This window comes from Callospermophilus lateralis, chromosome 4, assembly GCF_048772815.1.
Source record: "Callospermophilus lateralis isolate mCalLat2 chromosome 4, mCalLat2.hap1, whole genome shotgun sequence".
In the NCBI taxonomy this organism is placed as follows: domain Eukaryota; kingdom Metazoa; phylum Chordata; class Mammalia; order Rodentia; family Sciuridae; genus Callospermophilus; species Callospermophilus lateralis.
The window spans coordinates 91,589,447-91,609,463 of NC_135308.1; the positions used below are offsets into that span (position 1 = coordinate 91,589,447).

At 40.8% G+C, this 20,017-nt stretch overlaps 1 protein-coding gene and 1 pseudogene across 7 annotated transcripts in view; one reads left to right on the top strand and one right to left on the bottom strand.

The window, feature by feature from the left end:
* Bcat1 (branched chain amino acid transaminase 1) overlaps positions 1 to 20,017 on the bottom strand; it is a 68,749-nt gene that overhangs the window by 17,851 nt on the left and 30,881 nt on the right. For 6 of the 7 annotated variants that reach the window (XM_076852731.1, XM_076852728.1, XM_076852730.1 and 3 more), the window contains 2 exons: positions 8,507 to 8,670; positions 747 to 889 (listed from right to left, as the gene is read on the bottom strand). In XM_076852731.1, the coding sequence (XP_076708846.1) occupies positions 747 to 889; positions 8,507 to 8,670 (307 nt within the window). Of the gene's footprint in view, positions 1 to 746; positions 890 to 8,506; positions 8,671 to 10,372; positions 10,400 to 20,017 lie in introns of all 7 variants that reach the window. The other variant, XM_076852727.1, reaches the window with a different exon arrangement.
* On the top strand, positions 17,570 to 18,784 carry LOC143397351 (mitochondrial calcium uniporter regulator 1 pseudogene; annotated as a pseudogene).

Sequence of the window (20,017 nt, forward strand, 5' to 3'; positions counted from 1 at the left end):
AAATGAACAAGGGTCTAGATACAATCTTAAGATACAATGATTTGTCTTTAAAAGTGCACTTTCATCAAGTAAAGCTCCAGAGTAAATCTGGAGGTTTTCTGACAAGTTATCAAGGTATGGGAAAAAAAAAAAAAAAACGGTCTGCAATTATTTAAAAAATTACAAAAAGTTGATTGTCAGTGTAGCTCAACAGTGGAGAACTTGCCTAATGGCATGAAACCCTGGGTTTAAGCCCCAGAACAGAAAGAGAAAAATACAGCTACACAAACACAAACACACACACACACACACACACACACACACACATGCATATATGTGTGTATATCAAAAGGGTACACTAAATGCTCTATCAAAAAAATCAGTAGACTATATTACCATAGTATTTCAAATTTTGTTGATGGTTAGTGCACATTGAACTGATCTGAGACCTACTTCCTCATACAAGGTATTCAGATAGGAGTATGCTTGCTATGTGGCAAACAGCAGAAAGCAACATATCTTCAAATCACAGTGACTTAAATCCCTTAATGTGACATCTCAGTAAATAGTACATCAAAAACAAAAACAAAGTTTTTATAACTTCTTGAAACTAAAACTGAAGTCCAATTGGATCTCAAAAGCATAATATTCTTTGCCTTGGGAATTGGTTTACCTACTCCCTCTTTCTAATTTTGTAGTTCTGATCTTTTTCAGTCTCATTGAAAATGGTCAAAACATAGCACAGAGCTGAAATCTGAGTATATTACCTCCATCTTCATTTATCCAGTAAAGAAAAAGATTCATAGTTCCGACTTCTGTTATCTGATTATCCTCTCCATAGAGCCAGAGAACCTGCTGACAACCTTTCTCTGCTGCTTCACATTGGGCAAAAAGAGACGAGCCATAATTCCTTTTAAGGGAGAAAAAATATTGTGATTATTAATATGTCACCCTAAACCTCATCTTCAACACTCAAATATGTATGTCCTTAACTCACACATGGATGTAGTCAACATACTTAATGTTCTTAAGATGTTCAACATGTTCTTAATATATGTACTCTCTCTAGTTAACTCCAATACATTAAAGGAAAACCCATCAGAGAACCTAAATGATCTCTGCATTCATCTGAGAGACAGCAAGCTAAAATCTCAGAATCCTAACAGGAAAAGTGATGACAAGAGAACACAGGTAAATAACCAAGTTAAAGACAACACGTTAAAAGTTTTTGCGTATTTTTACACACACAAGCATTTTACATGACTTATTTAATTTAAGCCTCACATCACTCAATACTATGCGTTACCCATTAACATTGTTTCTGCTATTCAGATGAGATACTAAGGCTCAAAAATTAAGTTCAAGTAGCAGAGCATTAACAGAGATGTTTTCTGATTTGAGACCTTTTAACATATTCCAAAACCACCAAATAAATGCCTGGTGTCTGAAATTCCCAAAGGTGGAACAAAAAAAAAAAAAACCTGAGTTTGACCAAAACGTATTCTGAAAGCTTGCTCTTCTTAACCCACGTTATTTATCCTAGATTTTTTAAAGATCAAAAGAGCATAGCATATCTTCATGGAATTTAGTAGCATTTCAAAATTAGTTTATTTAAGCTTAAATGAGAAAATAACAGAGTATATTGCAAAATATGGATGACTGTTTAATGACAATCTTCAAATGAATGATTCTTGCTTTCCTCCCAGAGCTCCTGGCTGTACAATTCACTCTTCTTGGGTTTTGGAGAACATTAGGAAACTAGTTTGAGAAGCACCACATGGGACAATTGGGTATGGGAAATAAATCCTGCACCCACCCTTGAACTAAAGCCCCTAGAGGTGCACAGAAACAAACTAACTTCACTAAAACTACTACAAAGCAATAATGCAATCATCTGCAAAATACCTGATTAGGTCTTTTTAATTACCTCTTATAGGTGAGATGACAATGTGCACTGTCTAAATAAAAGTGTAAGTGCCAGAGCTATTATTATATTGAATATGAGCCACTTCACTTGCTTATCTTCCTTTCCCACTAGCTTCCCTCTTAGAAAAACACAGCCCTTCCTGCAGACCATCTTGCCTTGCTGCAATTCAACTCAAAGGTGAGTGTGTGACTTACGCTGCTCATATCAAGCCCTTCTTTGGGTTCATTCATTTGTTCATTTTAATGTATGAAACCTAAAATATAAGTATTTTCTCTCTCTAGGGTTGCACCTGCAAGGACACAGAAACTTAGCAACAGTGATCTTAACTCTTAGCAGGTGCATCACCACCTTCCTAGTTAAATGAACCAGTGGATCCCTTTCCACTTAAGATTTCTAGAGTTGGGGACCATTTGACCCAGCTATCTCTTTCCTTGAACTATACCCAAAGGACTTAAAAACAGCATACTACAGGGACACAGTCACATAAATGTTTATAGCAGCACAATTCACAATAGCTAAACTGTAGAACCAACCTAGATGCCCTTCAGTAGATGGATAAAAAAAAATGTGGCATATATACACAATGGAATATTACTCAGCAATAAAAGAGAATAAAATCATGGCATTTGCAGGTAAATGGATGGAGTTGGAGAAGATAATGCTAAGTGAAGTAAGCCAATCCCCAAAACACAAATGCCTAATGTTTTCTCTGATATAAGGAGACTGATTCATAGAGGGGTAGGGAGCGGGCAGGGGGTTAGCAATGATGGTGGAATGTGATGGACATAATTATAGAAATTTATGAAGACACAAATTGGTGTGAATATACTTTATAAACAACCAGAGATATGAAAAATTGTGCTCTATATGTGTAATATGAATTGTAATGCATTCCGCTGTCATATATTTTAAAAATCAATAAAAAGATTGCTGAAGTTGGTTTTCTGACTTGCAAGTGAAAGAATATTGACTAGTAACTGAAATAGTCTAGGAAGTGATGAAAAATAGGCATGATACCACATGGCTGGCTATCAATAGTGGAGCATGAGGTTGACTCACTCCAAAGTTATGCTGAAATTCACCGAATGACCCTCGGAACAGATGCCAAACATAAATTCTTGATCAATATGGAGATGATACAAGTCTGGCATACAGGATGCCTTTGTCTAATGACCATAAAAAATTACACCATGAAAACATGAATACCCTCTAATAATGATCTAAACCATACTATAGGAAGAGCCCAGCAGAAAGACCATGGGTTTGGGGTTCACAGGACTGAGTATAGCTCCTGTGCCTCTACTACAGACCAAACCCCATCCCGTTGGGGGTTCAGCTTTGCAGTGGTCTTGAGGTGAGAAAGCCACCTACTACCAGCTACTGTTTGTTGAGAAGTGACTACTGTCAGGCAGGGTACTAGGTACTTACTTACCTTATTTCATGGAATCATCTCAAAACAGTCCTATACTTTGTTATACTTTTGAGAACCAAGAGGACAAAAGGATTTGAAATATTGAAATACTGAATTTTAACCTTTTCCTGGGCTAGCAGTACCGACAGGTTGGGAAACAAAAGGAGGCCACACCTCCCTGTCAGCCACACTGATAATAAGGTGAGCCACGTTGCTAAGGTGTTATATTTGGTCAGTTAAATGCATTCTCCACTTGTGATATTTTCAACCTATGATGGATTTACCAAGTTAAGACCAGTGAAAAAAACAAATCAGGTCATATTTTTGCTTCATCAATTTATTTGACTGACAAAAATATTTTGTTTTATATGTTATATGTGTGTGTGTGTGTATATATATACATATGTATATATACATATGTCATAAAGTTGTTTGGAAAAAATAAATAACACTAAGAAATAGGTTATATAAGCCTGTCACACCCTAATGTAATATGTTTTAAAATATTCAGTTGAATTTTAGCTGAATTTTCTCTCATTGTGATACAATGGGAAGATTTTGCCATATCTAAAAATAAATTATTATTTCACATGTAAAATGCCCTTTAATCTATAAAAAAACACAATGGGAATTCTTCCAGCATGAATAGCCTTTTAAATAAGGCTCTAAGAACAAAAACACACTCTTTTGAGAGTGTGTCTGAATTAAACCCTGGTTCCCCGGCATCATAAAACTGCCTGAGCAGGGAAAGAGAAATTAAAGACAACTGTTTCCATGCATTGAAAGGATTTTAATGTTTAGTATTTGACTGATTTATACATCATATTCTATAAATGTTTTATCTTTGATACAAAATTTTCAATAATTTTTCTCAGTTGTTCACTGCCCACAGAGAAATTTATATCTTGGTAATACTTATGGGTTCCCTCCCATGTGCTTCTAAAATTCAGAAGAGAAACTTATGTCCTTTCAGTGGGGGAAGTAAGAAACTGAAAAAGTGGGAAAACTGCCTACGGAGAAAAAATTCAATATAAATTTAAGTAGAATAAACATCTGGAAGATTGGAGATATTAAATACATCCCTCCAAGAGAATAAATTCTACAGTGTGTGATCCAACTGATAAGGAGAGTCCAAGATAAAGAGAGTCCCCAAGATAAAATAAGAAAGTGAAAAAGCCACCTACTATCAGCTACTGTTTGTTGAGAGGTGACTAATGTCAAGCAGGGTACTAGGTACTTACTTACCTTATTTCATGGAATCATCTCAAAACAGCCCTATACTTTATTATACTTTTGAGAACCAAGAGGACAAAAGGATTTTACTGTACAAGAATCAAAGATGCTGTGATACAGTTTCTCTGCCTACCAGCCAATATATTTAGCCATTTATGCAGAAAGCTTTCTATGTGCCAAGCACTTTATATCATCTCACTTAATCTGCATTAGTAAGCATTTTCGCCCTGATTATAAGACTCAGAGTAAATATAATACCCCAAGGAAATTAGCTTGTTTGTTTTTAAAATACTATAATCACTTATTTATTCACATACTTTTTTTTTTTTTTTTTTTTTTTTTTGCGCTAGTTTTAGGTTCAAAATGAAAGGAAGGTGCTGAGATTTCCCATACACTACTTGCTCCCATGGACATTATCAATGTCCTCCCTTAGAGTGGTAAAAGAAAAAGCAAAAACAGGTAATTGTGTATGTCGGTGAGGGCACAAGGAGATCTAAGGAGATCTTGTTCTGAATGAAAAAAGTGATGGGTACTAAAGATATTCCTGTGATGAAAAACCTTCTTCTAGCTCAGTGCTTCTCAAGTGTGGCTGCACATTAAAATATCCTGATGTTCAGTCTATACCCCACACCAGAGAAATCAAACTCTCTAGAGCTAGGAGGCAGGCATCAGCAATGGGCTAGACTCCTGGAGATTTCACTGTGCAGCCAAATGAGGCTCATGAGGCTACAATTCCCCCTCAGCTCTGTGCTATTGTACTACTGTTCTCACTCACACTTAGACATAAAAAGCTGATGTTAGCTAGGCGCACTGGTACATGAGTACCTCCCAAGTAATTCAGTCCTCAGGAGGTTGAGGCAGGTGGATCACAATTTTGAGGGCCAGGTCGGCCATTTAGGAAGACCCTGTCTTAAAATAAGGGGGACATAAAAAGGACTGAGGTGTGTGGCTCAGTGGAAAGACCGCTTGCCTACCATGTGTGGGGCCCCAGGTTCAATCCTCAGAATCTAAAACAAATAAAAAAGGCTTATGTTATCTCCAGGGGCTAAAAACAGTGGAATAATCTTAGAATTAAGGAAAATATCATCTTTCTCTCCTTTCTTCAGAGTCACTTAGTCAGCTTGTGTGAATCAATAGCTATTTAATAATACCAACTGAACACAGGGGTCCTAAAAAGTGCCTGGAGGGTAATTGCTGACTCCATTAGACTGAAGGAAGTAATAAAACACATATCTTCCCTTGACTTCAAATGTCTCTGCCAACTAAATTAGCTGATACTCCGTGCACAATCATGTTTCCCTGTGTTTCTCCAGTTTGGAAGCATAGGAATAGGGAGCTTTGATGACATCTTGGAAACAATATGCATGTAGGTTAAAAGTCCGTCCTCTGGTTACTGCCTCGTCTTGCCAGTGCTGCTTCCATTCTGAGCTCCAAGACTCAGTCCTCTCTCATCTCTCCCTCTCCTGTAAGACTCTTCAAGTCAACTTCCATTGATCACAGAAGACCTGGGCCTTAGTCAAAGCATTTTTTTTTTCTTTTAAAATAATGAACGTTATTCTTAGAGTACTTTAAGCCTTAGAGAAAGTAAGCAAAAAGCACAAAGCGTTTTCATCTACCCCTTCCCCAGCTCCAGTTCTCCTCTTATTACCATCTTGCATTAAGTGTGGTAGACAAATCCATAGATTATGTGAGGGTTCACTCCATGCTTTACAGAAATATGAACAGTTGTGTATGCACCTGTTAGTACAGACTCCCATGCAGTTTCTGAAGCTGAGCATGGAGACCAGATCTCAAGCCTGACCCTTGAGTCCTTCACAGCATCGTTGTCACCCATTTCAGCTATGCTCTGCTCACTCAGTACGTACTTCCTATTATCACTTTAAATAAACCATTATTTTTTTTGATGAGTTAAGAATAAGGACAAGTGTGGGGCGCAGCAGACAAGAAACATTTTACTTTATCTTCACAGATTCCTTTTCCTACACTCTTCCTTTCTGACACTTTCAACACTTTCTTTTAACACTTTAACTATTTCACTCCACCTTCCACTTGCTTAATGGCTTCTGACCAGAAGTCCACTATAACTTTTTTTAAGTTCAATCCATATTTTTAAATTTTTCCATATTTCTTATTGGTACACTATAGCCGTACCAATGGTGGGATTTGTTGTTTCATATTTGTATATGCACACAATAACATAATTTGGCTGCTATCATTCCCCCTCTTCCCCTCTTCTCACCCACTGTAATTCTTTTTGTAACTCCTATGTGCTTAAGGCATTTTTCTCCCTCTGGTTCCTTTCAAGATTTCCTGCATTATCTTTAGTTTTCCAGCAGTCTAAAGATGATATTTGATGTTTCTGGTATTTATCTTGCTTGGTATTCCTTAAGCCTCCTGTACCCAGACTTTGGTTTTTGTCATTAACTTTGGAAAATTCTCAGCCATTATTATAACAAATATTTCTTCCCCTTCCCTTTCCCCTTCTGGTGTTCCAGTAATGTTCAACTCATCATACAGTAAATATTAGGTCTACTGTTATATTTTTCCATTCATTTCTTTCCCCTATTTCATTTGGAAAAGTTTCTACAGACAGAGCTCCACACTCTGATTATTTTACTAGCTGTGTTCAGTCTATAGATGAGTCCCTCAAAGCAGTTGTTTATATCTACTACAGTGTTCTCTATTTTTAATACCTTTGATCTGTAAGAGTTTCCATCCTTCCTACAACACCTATTTGTTCCTGTAGTTGTCAACTATTGCCCATTAGATCTCATATATGAATCACAATTGCTTGACACTGCCCGCTGTGCATTTTTGAATGGGTATGCTGTAACTGATCCTGGGAGGGTGTTTCAGTTTGGATATGAAATGTCCCCCAAAGGCTCATTTGTTGAAGACTTGGTCTCCCGTTCAGCAGTGTTGAGAGGTACAGCTTTGGGGAAGTAAATGGATCACGAGAGCTCTGATTTCATTAGATCAATAACTTGATGGCACTGTTGGGAGACCTTGGAGGCTGTAGGAGGTGGGACATGATCAAAGGAATGGATTCTTGGAGGCATGCCCTTGGAGACCATACCTTATCCCTGGCTCCCTCCTCTCCTCCGTTCTACTTTCCAGCTTCCATGAACTGAGCAGCTTTCCATTGTCATGCCCTTCCGCCATGATGTTCTACCTCACCTCAGGCTCAAAGCAATGGAGCCAGTCAATCAGGACTGGGACCTCTGAAACCATGAGCCAAAATAAAATCTTTCTTCCTCTCTGTGGTCTTCCTCGGGTATTTGTAACAGCAACGAAATGCTGGCTAACACAGGGCGAGGGGAAGAGAAGGGGAAAAGGAAGGAATGGAAAGGGCACTGTCTAAAACATCAGCAGCGTGTCATTCAACTCCGTGGCCTTCCTGAATGTACGTGTTTTATCAGGGACCAGATGATGCCCATCACTATTGGAGACAGGCAAGGAAGAGCCCAGCCTTCTTAATCCAGCCATTCTTATTCACCTATAGAGGCATTCCCAAATCAAGGCCAAGTCCACCCCTGAAACTGTCCAGCACTTTTGAATGCTCTTTTATTTCCTGCCAGCTACATATGGCCTGAGACCAGCCGGACAGAGCTGAAGCGGGCTCCCCTCAGCCAGTTCGCAGCAGGTGTGGCTACAATCTCTGGCAGCATGAAAGCACTTCAGCGAAGCAGACAAGCTCCAGTACAGACAGCGGAACTGATTCCTGGTTTCTTTACTGTAGTTCTTGCCTATATGTCATGTCCACCTTTCTCTCTCATGAAGGGCCATGGGTTATTCTTTAAACAACTACCTCCTTTAAAACACTTAAACCTAAACAGGAAACAAAAACAAATGAGCATTTACATTTGCATATTATTTTATGATTCACATTGAAGCCAAACATTAATTACTGCAGGATTGGGAAGGACTGTCTCCTTCAGAGAGAGAGGCTGACTTACCCTCCCATCTTGCAGTCTCCAGTCCCACCTTTCCAGGCTCTGACATACTTCGGGTTGGCCCACAGGGACACTGGATTAAAGCTCCCGCTTGAAAAATAAGGTCCCACGGGGCTTAAGATTACAAAGAGCAGAGCTTTGGTAGGCTTCTTGACTCCAAGAGAAGGCTGTAATAAAGTAAAAGTATACACGTCTGTAATTTACGATGTAGACACCAGTCTTAAACTCTAGAGCTGATCTGCAACTATCTCCCAGTCAATTAAACTCAAGTGACACAAAGCCTTTTAAGGTCTTTTAAGAAGCAAACACTTCTTGGCTTTGTTTTCTTTTTTCTTTCTTTTTATTATTGTCTTTATTATAATAATGTGCATACATGCATATACTTATGCACATATATGTAAATTTTGGCTTTGCTTTCTGAGTTACAATTTTAGAGAAAATGTAAATATATCAATTATTATTGCTGATAGGACAAGGTTGCATTGACAGGAAATTGACAGAAGGAAAACCTCAGTCTCTAGTATTGGGAGAGGAAATACACTATCCTGCTCCTCTTAACTTGCCCTTCTAATTCCCAGCCTAGTCAACACTCCAAGACAGATCAGCGCCTCCAGGAGGTGACTGTCTGAGAGATGCCATGCCCACGTCTGCCTGTGTGTCACTTAACAAAGAGCAAGAGTGTGGTTCTTCCAAAGGCAAAGAGACCAAGCATGATAAACACCATCAAAAGGGCAGGGGGAATGATTCAGGAGCTTGTATCATAAATAACACAGATAGGAGACAAGACAGCCGTTATCACAACTACCAGGAATCAAAAGTCAGCAATGCACAATCATGCCAATCCCTCCAACACAAAAGCAGCTACGTGGCATTAGGGTCAGTGAATTACTAAGAAAGAAAATTGAGAGACTAGAAGTTTTGAGGGCTACATAAAGAGTCACTGGGCTCTTCTGTATAATCTAAGGCCACCAGAAATCACAAACTGAGTCAGTACTGGAGCCACATCTGCCTGAACTAAGCAGGGGGGTGGGAAATATCATGTAGAGTGAGAGAAGAGGAAACTTATGTCCAGCTGCTATTGTGTTTCTATAATGTTTTCTGCCACTGGCCAAGTGGAGTTTGGGCGGGCGGGGGGGCCGGGGGGGTAGTTACCTGACTTTCCCTTATGAGGTCCCCTGCTACTCACTGCCTCCCAGTCCCTAGTCCACTACTTTGACATCAATAATCATAGGTAAAATATTTGTGAGCATAACAAGAAGTGTGTATGTACCTACTGAGGCCATCTGAAAAGTGTGTCCCCTTAGGAAACAGGAAGCTGACATTGCCAGCACCATACAGGAACACAGGGACTAAACAGAGCTCGGGAGGCCACAGAACAAACCCATGTGAGTGATGGATGAGCAAGTTAGAGAAATTAGCAAGCAGCAAGAGGTTCTGCTTCCATGCTGGTTTGTGTTTGTTCTTCCATGGGGGCTTTAGATGAGAATAAGAGGACAGGCACGGTGGCGCACTCCTGTAATCCCAGCGGCTCAGGAGGCTGAGGCAGGAGGATCACAAGTTCAAAGCCAGCCTCAGCAAAAGTAAAGCATGAAGCAACTCAGTGAGACCCTGTCTCTAAATAAAATACAAAATAAGGCTGGAGATGTGGCTCAGTGGCTGAGTGCCGGAGTTCAATCCCCAGTACCCCCACCCCCACCCCCCCCAAAAAAAACAAAGAAGGAGAAAAAAAAAAAGAAAATAAGAGCCTTCCACCAAGAAAGAATGCATTTCATTTGTCTTTTTTTTTGGTTTCATTGTTTGGAAGAATTTCATTTGCCTTTTTTTTGGTTTCATTGTTTGGAAGGGAAAACCTCAGCATGGTATACATACCTGTGTTTCTTCCCGCTTAGATAAAACCTGATTATCTTATTTCTGTACTTTTATTTACCTATTAAAGAAAATGCCAATATCTCCCTTTCATGGTTGCTTTGGACCTTAATGTTTTAAATATTTTTTTACCATGAAAAGAGAAACTTCTCAATAATTTAGAGATACAATATACCAGAAAGTCTACAAGGCTTACCTACCTTCTAGTTTCTGAATAAAATAGCTTATTTGTGTAAGAGCTAAAAGCGTTTTATTAATTATCACATGAATGCCTGCACGGTTTTTTACTGGGAACTCCCGTATTTCACATGACCTGTATTATTTTTAAAGAAGTAACAATAACACATCATATGGGATTTTTTTCCTGTGATAAATTTCACTTCATTAAGGGTATAGGTAGTAGGGCATGTATCCAGCATACACTTAGCCCTGGGTTCCATCCCAGAACCTTGTTCACTTTCTTCCCTGGTATTTCCTTCCAATTTTAATTGACAAGTAAACTTCATTTATTCCACTAGGTGGTAGTATAGAGAGCACAGATAGAAAACAGGGAAGAATTCTACACATACCCACTCTGGAAAAAAATGTCACCATGAGCCTTAAAGCAATGTTTTTATTCTTAGCAAGCAGGTAAATGATGGGCTACAATTTTTCAATGACAAAAGAAATATGTGTTCATGTGTACTAACATTTTATATTCTGAAATTTAAGACTGGTCCTCTCAAGTCTTAGAAGTACTCTAAGTACTACGGGTGAGGATCACATCTTAGTCACCTTTCTCCTTCAAGGAACACTTACAAAAATAGTCTTTCTGTGTAAAGATTTCTATAGCTGGATGCAGCGGCACACGTCTGTGATCCAGCAGCTCAGGAGGCTGGGACAGAAGGATTGTAAATTCAAGGCCAGCCTTGGCAACTGAGCCAGACCCAGTCTCAAAATAAAGCAAAAGGGGCTGGGGATGTAGCTTGGTAGTACAGTGCTTGCCCGGCATGTGTGGAGCCCTGGGTTTGATAGACAATATTTACATTTTAAGTCTCGGCACCAGGAAAGGAACTTGGTGATTGGGTCTGCTTATACTCTCGGGGACCATCATTTGTTCTTTTGTTTAATTTGCCTTTCTATCCTAAAAAACAATTTGAATTCTGGGCTGCCATGAAGAGTATTTTATTGTACAGTTTAATTAAATGATTATGAATAAAATTTTTAATGGCCAGATCAGATTTCCAATTAAATAAAGCAAAAGCCACAAACATACAGAGACAATAAGGATGCCAATGGCTAACTGGGTGGGTGGGTCATTTTCAACAAGTCTGATATCCTGTGCACATTTTGATTGACTTTGAATTCTTCTCTACTAGCTTTTCAAAATACTTCAGCAGAATGAATAAGAGATTAAAAAATTTCACCTGCAAAGCACATTACTTCACGACCACATTGACTTTGAGATTAAAATACTAGTGTATAAAAAACAATAAGAAGATTTTTTTTCTTAATTTTATAGGCTTTATCTTACAACTTTGTTGTGATAATAAAAAAGAGGCAAATTGTAGGAAACTGCCACTTCTTTCTGGGTCAGCCAGAAGTTCCTCCACAGGAAGACACAACATGGGGTTGTCTGAAGTGAGCTCACCAAGCTGATAAAATTCCATTAGTCTGTTTGGGCCTAAAAGGCAGAGATGCGGAGCAGCATGTGTCTTGAGCAGTTAAGAAGGAGAAAATGAAATAGCTAGGAATAACAGATGAGCACTTTTCAAAAAGAAGCATTTTCTTTAACCCAGAGAGCAGCCTGATTTCTATTTTGAATTCTGCTAGCTCTTAGAAAAGGTTACAAACCAGATGCTGGTGGTCACATCTATAATCTCAGTAACTCAGGAAGCTGAGGCAGGAGGATTGCAAATTCTAGGCTAGCCTCAGCAATTTAGTGAGGCCCTTTCTCAAAGTAAAAAAAAGGTGGGGGCCTGGGGATGTCATCAGAGGTAGAGTGATAGAGAACCCCTGGGTTCAAGCCCTAGTACCACACACAAAAAGAGAATAATACTGTAGTCAGGAGTGCTGTACAGGAGAGGATCCAGCAATGTGGGGGGGGGAGGGTGGGGGGGCTTGCGTGCGTGCGTGCGTGCGTGTGTGTGTGTGTGTGTGTGTGTGTGATGTGATGGTCACACACAGAAGTAAAATCAAGTTCCTGCAGTAAAATCAGTTGCTTTGGAAAAGATTTTTTTAAACTTCAGTATTATACATTGTTTTTGGCTTCTAAGATATTTTTATAATCACCATCTTATATGAGAATACACAGGGAAGTCAGGAGTTACACTCCTATATTTACATTGAGGAAAATGAGACTCAAATTATTTGCTCAAGAGCTACACTTAATCTACAGCTATTTTACACTATATCAAAGATTTGAAATAAAAATTAATGGAGGAATTGGAATTTCCTACCCTAAAGAGCTCCTGGGGGAGGGCCTTGCTTGCTGCCCACATACTTGCACTCCCCATGTTCCCCGCTTTCAATCCCTTCCCATTCTCTACCTCCACATGCTCTCCTGTAGTATCTCCTCAACCCGGAACACTCTCCTTCCCCCCACCCCATTACAGACTGAATTACAGCATTATGTGGAGAGCAGGCTGGGCCTTGCTGAATCCTTCCATAACATGTAGAACAGCAGCTTTCAGGCTGTGCCTAGACCTGAGCTGTTCCATAGCGAGTGTAAGTGCTAAGGCAGAATGACGTGGTAATTTGTCTGGGCAAAGAGATACCAGGAGATGCTGGATATAGAACTTATCAAAAAGAACCTCCTTAAGCTACATAGTACAATCATAAGGCACAAACAGATAAAGTAATCATGCGAATAAAAATGACCCCCTGTGAACTTATCAAGTTAAATCAGAAGCATAAGAACACTGGAGCAGTCAAACTCCTATCTGAAAAACCAGGCAGGCCTGTGAGCTTATCAGTTTCTCCACAAATTGATAAAATTCTCACCTAAAACCCATAAAAGGAGTAGCCTCCCAAGACTGACTAGATAATACACACCAACACATCATCAGACCAAGTGAATGCTTTTGTAAATGTATCATGAGGTCGACAGGCAACTATCTCCCAACTGTCATTGGGTCTTCAGATCAGCTCAGCTCAACCTCTCTGTTGGAAGTGGCCCACTTGAATGCTGCCCACCAGCCATCTGGACCCCAGCCTAGAATAGGTTCCATGCACTGACAGCTCTGTTCTCAGAACAGGTTCTCAGGCTGGTCATTAATCTGACCACCTGCAATGGCTCATGCATTTGTATCTGGCCTTTGCCTTTGCTCTCTCAGTGTAGCCTCCTGAAGCCCTTTAGCCACCCCAACCCTTTCTTAGCCTTTCCATAACCTATAAATATATCTACCATTGTGTGAAGCATGATGTGACTTGAGTATTACAGATTAGAATAGTAATTAAGATGGGAATAAAAGAACCTATAATTGCCTGGCTTGTATCTACCAAGTGATCCGCAAGTACTCAATGAATTGCAACTGAAGAACATGATGTAGCTTGTGAATTAATTGTTAATCAATAAATTCGACAGTAGAAAGACACAACCATGGACAGTCTGTGTTAATGTCATAGCTCACTCATGATAATTATGACTTGTCAATTTCCTATGTTGGAGACTTAACCTCCAGTGTGACTGCACTTGAAGATGAGGCCTTTAAGAAAGTAAGAGAGGTTACATGAGGTCATAAGAAAACGGGGCTAATCCTATAGGACTGGTATCTTACAGAACGAGGAAAAGCCACCAGTACTCTCTCCCTGTACCTGCATAGAAAGGCCCTGTGGAAACAGCCTTAGGCTGGTCATCTACACGCCAGGAAGAGTCTCTCCAGAGAACAGCCCTATTAGCTGCACCTTGACTTTGGACTTCCAGCCTCCAGGAAGTGATGAGCAAACGAAGACTCACTTCTATCCTCTTCCAATATGAACACTTCAATCTCAATTTCAATGTCATTTAAATGTCACTTCAGGAAACAAGCAATCCCAGATCAGCCTAGGTGCTTTTAATGCATGTTACATGATATCTTGCACTTCAAATTTAGACTAGCAAAGTGGTATCACACTTTCTGATATCAACCTATTTAATTCTCTACTTCTTGCTAACTTATAAACTCCATGAAGTACAGGACCATTTTTGTTGGGTATTTTATTCCATATTTTGACCAAATATTTGTGGCATGACTGTTCATCTTAATAAGATGTTGCTTTTAGAAAAAAGATGAGAAAGGCATTAAGGAGGGCCTATGTCATACTTGAAGTATTTTTTTGTGGGGGTTGCGAGGGACAAGGGATTGAACTCAGGGGCACTTCAGCATTCAGGGACTGAATCCCCAGCCCTATTTAATGTTTTATTTAGAGACAGGGTCTCACCGAGTGGCTTAGTGCCTCACTATTGCCGAGTAATTATCTTGAGTTAATACGTAGATATGGAAAGAATGTTGAGGGAGAAGCAAAAGTCCAGAATTTCCTCAGAATTGCTATTATACAAATAGGGGACAGATCCAGGTTGTTTCCCTGTTCATTGGGACAAAGAGGACAAATTTAACACTTGACAAAAAGAAGGCTGAGTATGCAACTCTTAGTTTTTAAGTAAGAATGATTTAAAAGTTAAAACAAAAGTGTACAGAAAACGAAAGAGGAAATGAAAAGACTAAAGGGACATAACTGTCTTACCCAGATTTCTTCCCAAGTAAAGACAGTGGTAATGACCATATCCTCAGAGGGTTGGTACAAGGATTAGATCAGATAATAGCTGAAAAGCACCCAAGGCCTGATCTTTTTCCAAGCAGTCAACAAACAGCAATAATAATTATTTTTACAAGTAACAATTGATAAGAGTAGTAGTGTAGTAGTGGTAAGTCAACTGATCTGTGCCAGGACAAAGAGATCAAGACAACATTCCAATGACTGCAGCTGCGACCCTGGCACTGCACGCGACACTCCATGTGGGGACCATGGAGAGGGAGCACTGGGGAAAGACATGGGTGGTTATACGGATGTCCTGGGAAATGTGGTTTGGGAAATTGAAAACCTGTCCTAAGTAGAACTGCATCATGGTCGGCTGGTCAAGAACACTTGCCAGGGAAATGCTCGGGGGGAGCTGGAATGAGTCACCCTCAGAAAAGCCATGCCTCGCTTCCCTGGCAGGAAGGGCTCCAGGTCAGCAGTCACAAGCTTCAGCCTGCTGCTTTTGTAGTGCCACTGGAACATGCTCGATCATTTATAAGCCAGCTATAGCTGCTTCTGCACTGAAAAGGCAGAGCTGGGTAGCGGTGTGGTCTGCAAAGCTGAAACTATTCGTTATCTGGCCAATTTCAGAAAAAGCTTGTTGGTGCCTTTTCTGGATAACAGGAAAATGCCTATTGAACTGGGAATGACCTCGGAGCCAGGATCTCCTCACAGGCTCCTGATGTGGACCTTGTGAGTCCACCCAGTTTGTTTCAATTGACTAGGACAAGCACTGTGCTGGACCTAGAACAGAGAACAAGAACCGCACGGGTGCTCACATTCATGCTGCAGACCCGGAAGAGGCAAGTCCAACCCCAGCTGAGCAGGTGAGGGAGAAGATACTGATCCTGGTAATCAAGAATATTACATTTAGATGAAGGGCCCACCCGAAGACATGGGTGACAATAGGAGTGTGGGTGTAAAATTGGAAGCTAAAGAAGGCGAGTCCTCCCATGTGGTCACATGCCACTGGCCACCTACACTGCTGCCACCGTCAGGAATAGACCATGATATAGAGTTTTGAATGTTTTCACCATCAGCTTTGCTTTTCTGTCAGCTTAGAAAAATGCCAGAACTCTCATTTAAATACAGTCCCTTTACCCTAAAGCCTGAGACTCAAACTAGCTGTCCATGTCTCTGCCCCACTGGGTAGCAGAATTCCTTACCAGATTGCACTTACTCACCAGTATAACGTGACCTACTCTCCCTTGACTCCAAAACATTCAGTCTCTCAAGCCCAAAATTGAACTGAAATACATTGATCAAGATCACTAGGGACCTACCTTCCTGTTGCCAAATTCAGGAGACAATTCCTACCACATCTCCTTGGTTCCAGGGACTGGATTTGCAACAGTTGCTCCCATTGCACCTCGTGCTTTGCTTGGCTTCCAGTGCAACAAACTTCTCCTGCTTTTCTTTCTACTTGATAGACAGACCATACAGCTGCTCATCCTTTTTTCCTAAACACCTGCCCACAGCCTAATCCTTGCCTTGTCTGCATCTCTTTCTCCAGTTATTCCCATAAAGACTTCACCAGGGTCCTGTCTTAAAAATACTTTTTATTCTAAAGACTAGAGTGTATCACTCAAATTCCAAATTCTCCCAGGAATAATGGACTTGCACACCAAGTACCTATATGAAATCACTGGCTTAGGTTTCTGCACCCTAAATTCAAACCATCATCACTCCAATGAACAAAAATCATCCTTCTTCCCTGACCCAATAAACGGTTAGCATCCTGTCGGTAAGGTCCATAAGAAAAACTTGACCTCTCTTCTCTCACGTTCACATCCAATCTATCAGTAAATCATGTGAGCTGCAAAAAATATCACTGAGTCTCTTTATACACACTAGGGTATATCTATAATATAAATATAGACTTTAAGTGTAGGCTTTCTAAATTTAATTTTCCTGCTTTACTCATTTTAGCACTAACACTTCTATTTGTTACATGAACATAATAGTAGATCTACAGAAAATCAGCTAAATAAACTATGCTATCATATTTCAGATTCTAAGATGTCCATCTATTTTCACTCTTAACATGTCTGAGATGTGGACTCAGCATTTTGGTACTGCTGCTGGCTAAGCAGTGGAGCAAAGTTGTCACAGCCAGCCTTGCTCATAGCAGTTCATGCAGTTCATCCTTCCAGTGGATCTTCAAAAAGTTACAGGATGATTTGGTACTAAAACGTAATTACACAGAAAGGAACAAAAACAGGGACACGCACTGAAAGCAAAAAAAGGAAGCTCTCGGCCTTCCCAAGCTGAAGCCAAAGCAAAGACTTCAAAGGCCAAGGAGGCAGAGCTAAAAGAAGTCCACAGCCACAAAAAGAAGATCCACCTCTTCTGTCATCCCCCTCCAGCGGCACAAGACACTTCAGAAGAAACAAGTTTCCCCACTATGCCACCATCCGGTTCCCTCTGACCACTGAGTCGACCATGAAGAAGACAGAAGAGCATCAGATCAGACAGGCTGTGAGGGTGCTCTATGACACTGATGTGGCCACAGTCAATATGTTGATCAGACCTGATGGAGAGGAGAAGGCCTACGACTGGCTCCTGACTATGATGCTTTGGGTGTTGCCAACAAAATTGGGATCATTCAAACTGAGCTAGCAGGCTAATTCTAAATATATATTATTTCTCACCAAAAAAAAAAAAAAAAAAAACACAACAGGAGCTGGATGTGTAAAAGTGCAGAAAATACACAAGTTGACGATGATAAACAACTGCTATGCTAACTAGAAAGAAATTGTGAAGGGAAAAGATATGGTGTAAAAAACATTAAAAAAAAAAGAGGGCGGGCGGCGCCCTCCACCTGGGCCGCGGCGTGGCGGCCGCGCTGGCTTCCTGCAGGAGAGAGACAAGGAATTTGGGACCAGAATAACCCTGTCACTCTTCACAAGCCATTCTAGACGTCCTGTGTTCAAGATCCCTGACCCATGGGACAGCCCAACAGAGTTTAAGAGCTGAGCCTGTCTGCCGGGTGCCTGCAGCTGGAGCACAGGAGGACAGAGTTCACCTCCTCTGGGATTAGGAAGCTCTACTTTGACACCCATGCCTTGGTGTGCCTGCTGGAAGAAAATGGTTTTACTACTCAACAAGCAGAAATCATTGTCTCTGCACTGGCCAAAATCATGGAGACCAATATGAACATCGTCTACAAAGACATGGTCACCAAGGTACAGCAGGAGATCACTCTTCAGCAAATAATGTCTAAGATTGCTAATGTGAAAAAGGATATGATCATTTTGGAGAAGAGTGAATTTTCAGCTCTCAGAGCAGAAAATGAGAAAATAGAACTTGAACTACGTCAATTAAAGCAACAAGTAATGGATGAAATGATCAAAGTCCGGACAGATACCAAATTAGACTTCAATCTGGAAAAAAGCAGAGTAAAAGAATTGTACACATTGAACGAAAGGAAGCTGCTGGAATTGAGGACAGAAATCATGGAATTGCATGCCCAGCAGGATCGTGCCCTGACGCAGACAGATAGGAAGATAGAAACGGAGGTCGCTGGCCTCAAAACCATGCTTGAGTCGCACAAGCTCGACACCATCAAGTATCTAGCAGGGTCTGTATTTACATGCCTGACAGTAGCTCTGGGATTTTATCGCCTGTGGATGTAATAAAGGTGTCTATTTAAAGAGATTTCCATTGTTTTGCCTTAAGAATACCAGACTATTGTCTCTCTTTTTTTTTTTTTTCTTGTTTCAAATTTTAATTCTGATTTGACTTAATGCATACTATTTATTTTTACACAAAGTATGGGCACATGGCCAAAGTAAAGAAGTCAGGGACTCTGATCATCCTTTTGCCTTCTGCCTAGTTAACTTGATAACTGAGGGGCGTGGCCCACACCTGGATGACCTCACTTAGTGATCCGTGCACTTGGTCTGACCTGGGTGCAATACCGACAATAAATGTTTTTGTGATTCCCTACAATTTGAAATCTTCTTGTCACATAGAGGACTTGGGGTCTTCATTGAAAGGGGACTGTGGCTCTAAGTGCTGAAGAATCATTGACTCCAACCCTGAGCGCCCACTCCTCACCCACCCTCAGCTCCCGGCCCCAGCGCTGCCTCTGCTGGGCTGGTTCTGGTTAATACAGCTGTACTTCTGCTCCTAAAGGATGCTTGCTGCCGACTCCGTTGTCTTAGTAAGTTACTATTATGTTATTTTTAATGTGCCTTCCAGCTAGAAAATCTTGCTGCCTAATGAAGCGTTGTAATTGTAATGGGAACTCTTGCTGCTTAGGATGCTAGATCCCCCTCGTGTCTTGAACTGTAATGATGCTCTGCTGAGGCACTGCCACCCAGAGGACCGCTCCTCCTTGGCCTGGTCAGCTGCAGTGTGCGCTTCAGCCTGGTCCCTCCTCATCTGCATCTTCCTTTTCTGCAGGGGAGCACTCGGCTCCCTCCTGCAGGTTGTCTAGACATCTGGCTGTCCTGTCGCTCTAAATGATGAAGCCCACGCCTGTCCAAGTGCTGCCTGTGACCAGCTCAGCTGCGCCTGCCCAGTGAGGACTGGCTTCTGTTGCTGAAGACATCCTCAGGCCTACCCTACCTCTATATTTGAAACAAATAAATCCTAGGTGCAACTGGGGTTATTTTAAAGAAGTACCTTTTGTGTCTTATTGAAACAACAGACTTGTGGGCAAGAATAAGCATTTTGGAGCCTAGTGTGGTACCTCACACCTGTAATCCCAGCGGCTCGCAGGAGGATCATGAGTTCAAAGCCAGCCTCTTCAAAGGTGAGGTGCTTAGCAACTCAGTGAGACCCTGTCTCTAAATAAAATACAAAATAGGGCTGGGGATGTGGCTCAGTGGCCGAGTGCCCCTGAGTTCAATCCCTGGTACCCCAAAAGAAAGCATTTTGGAAGCA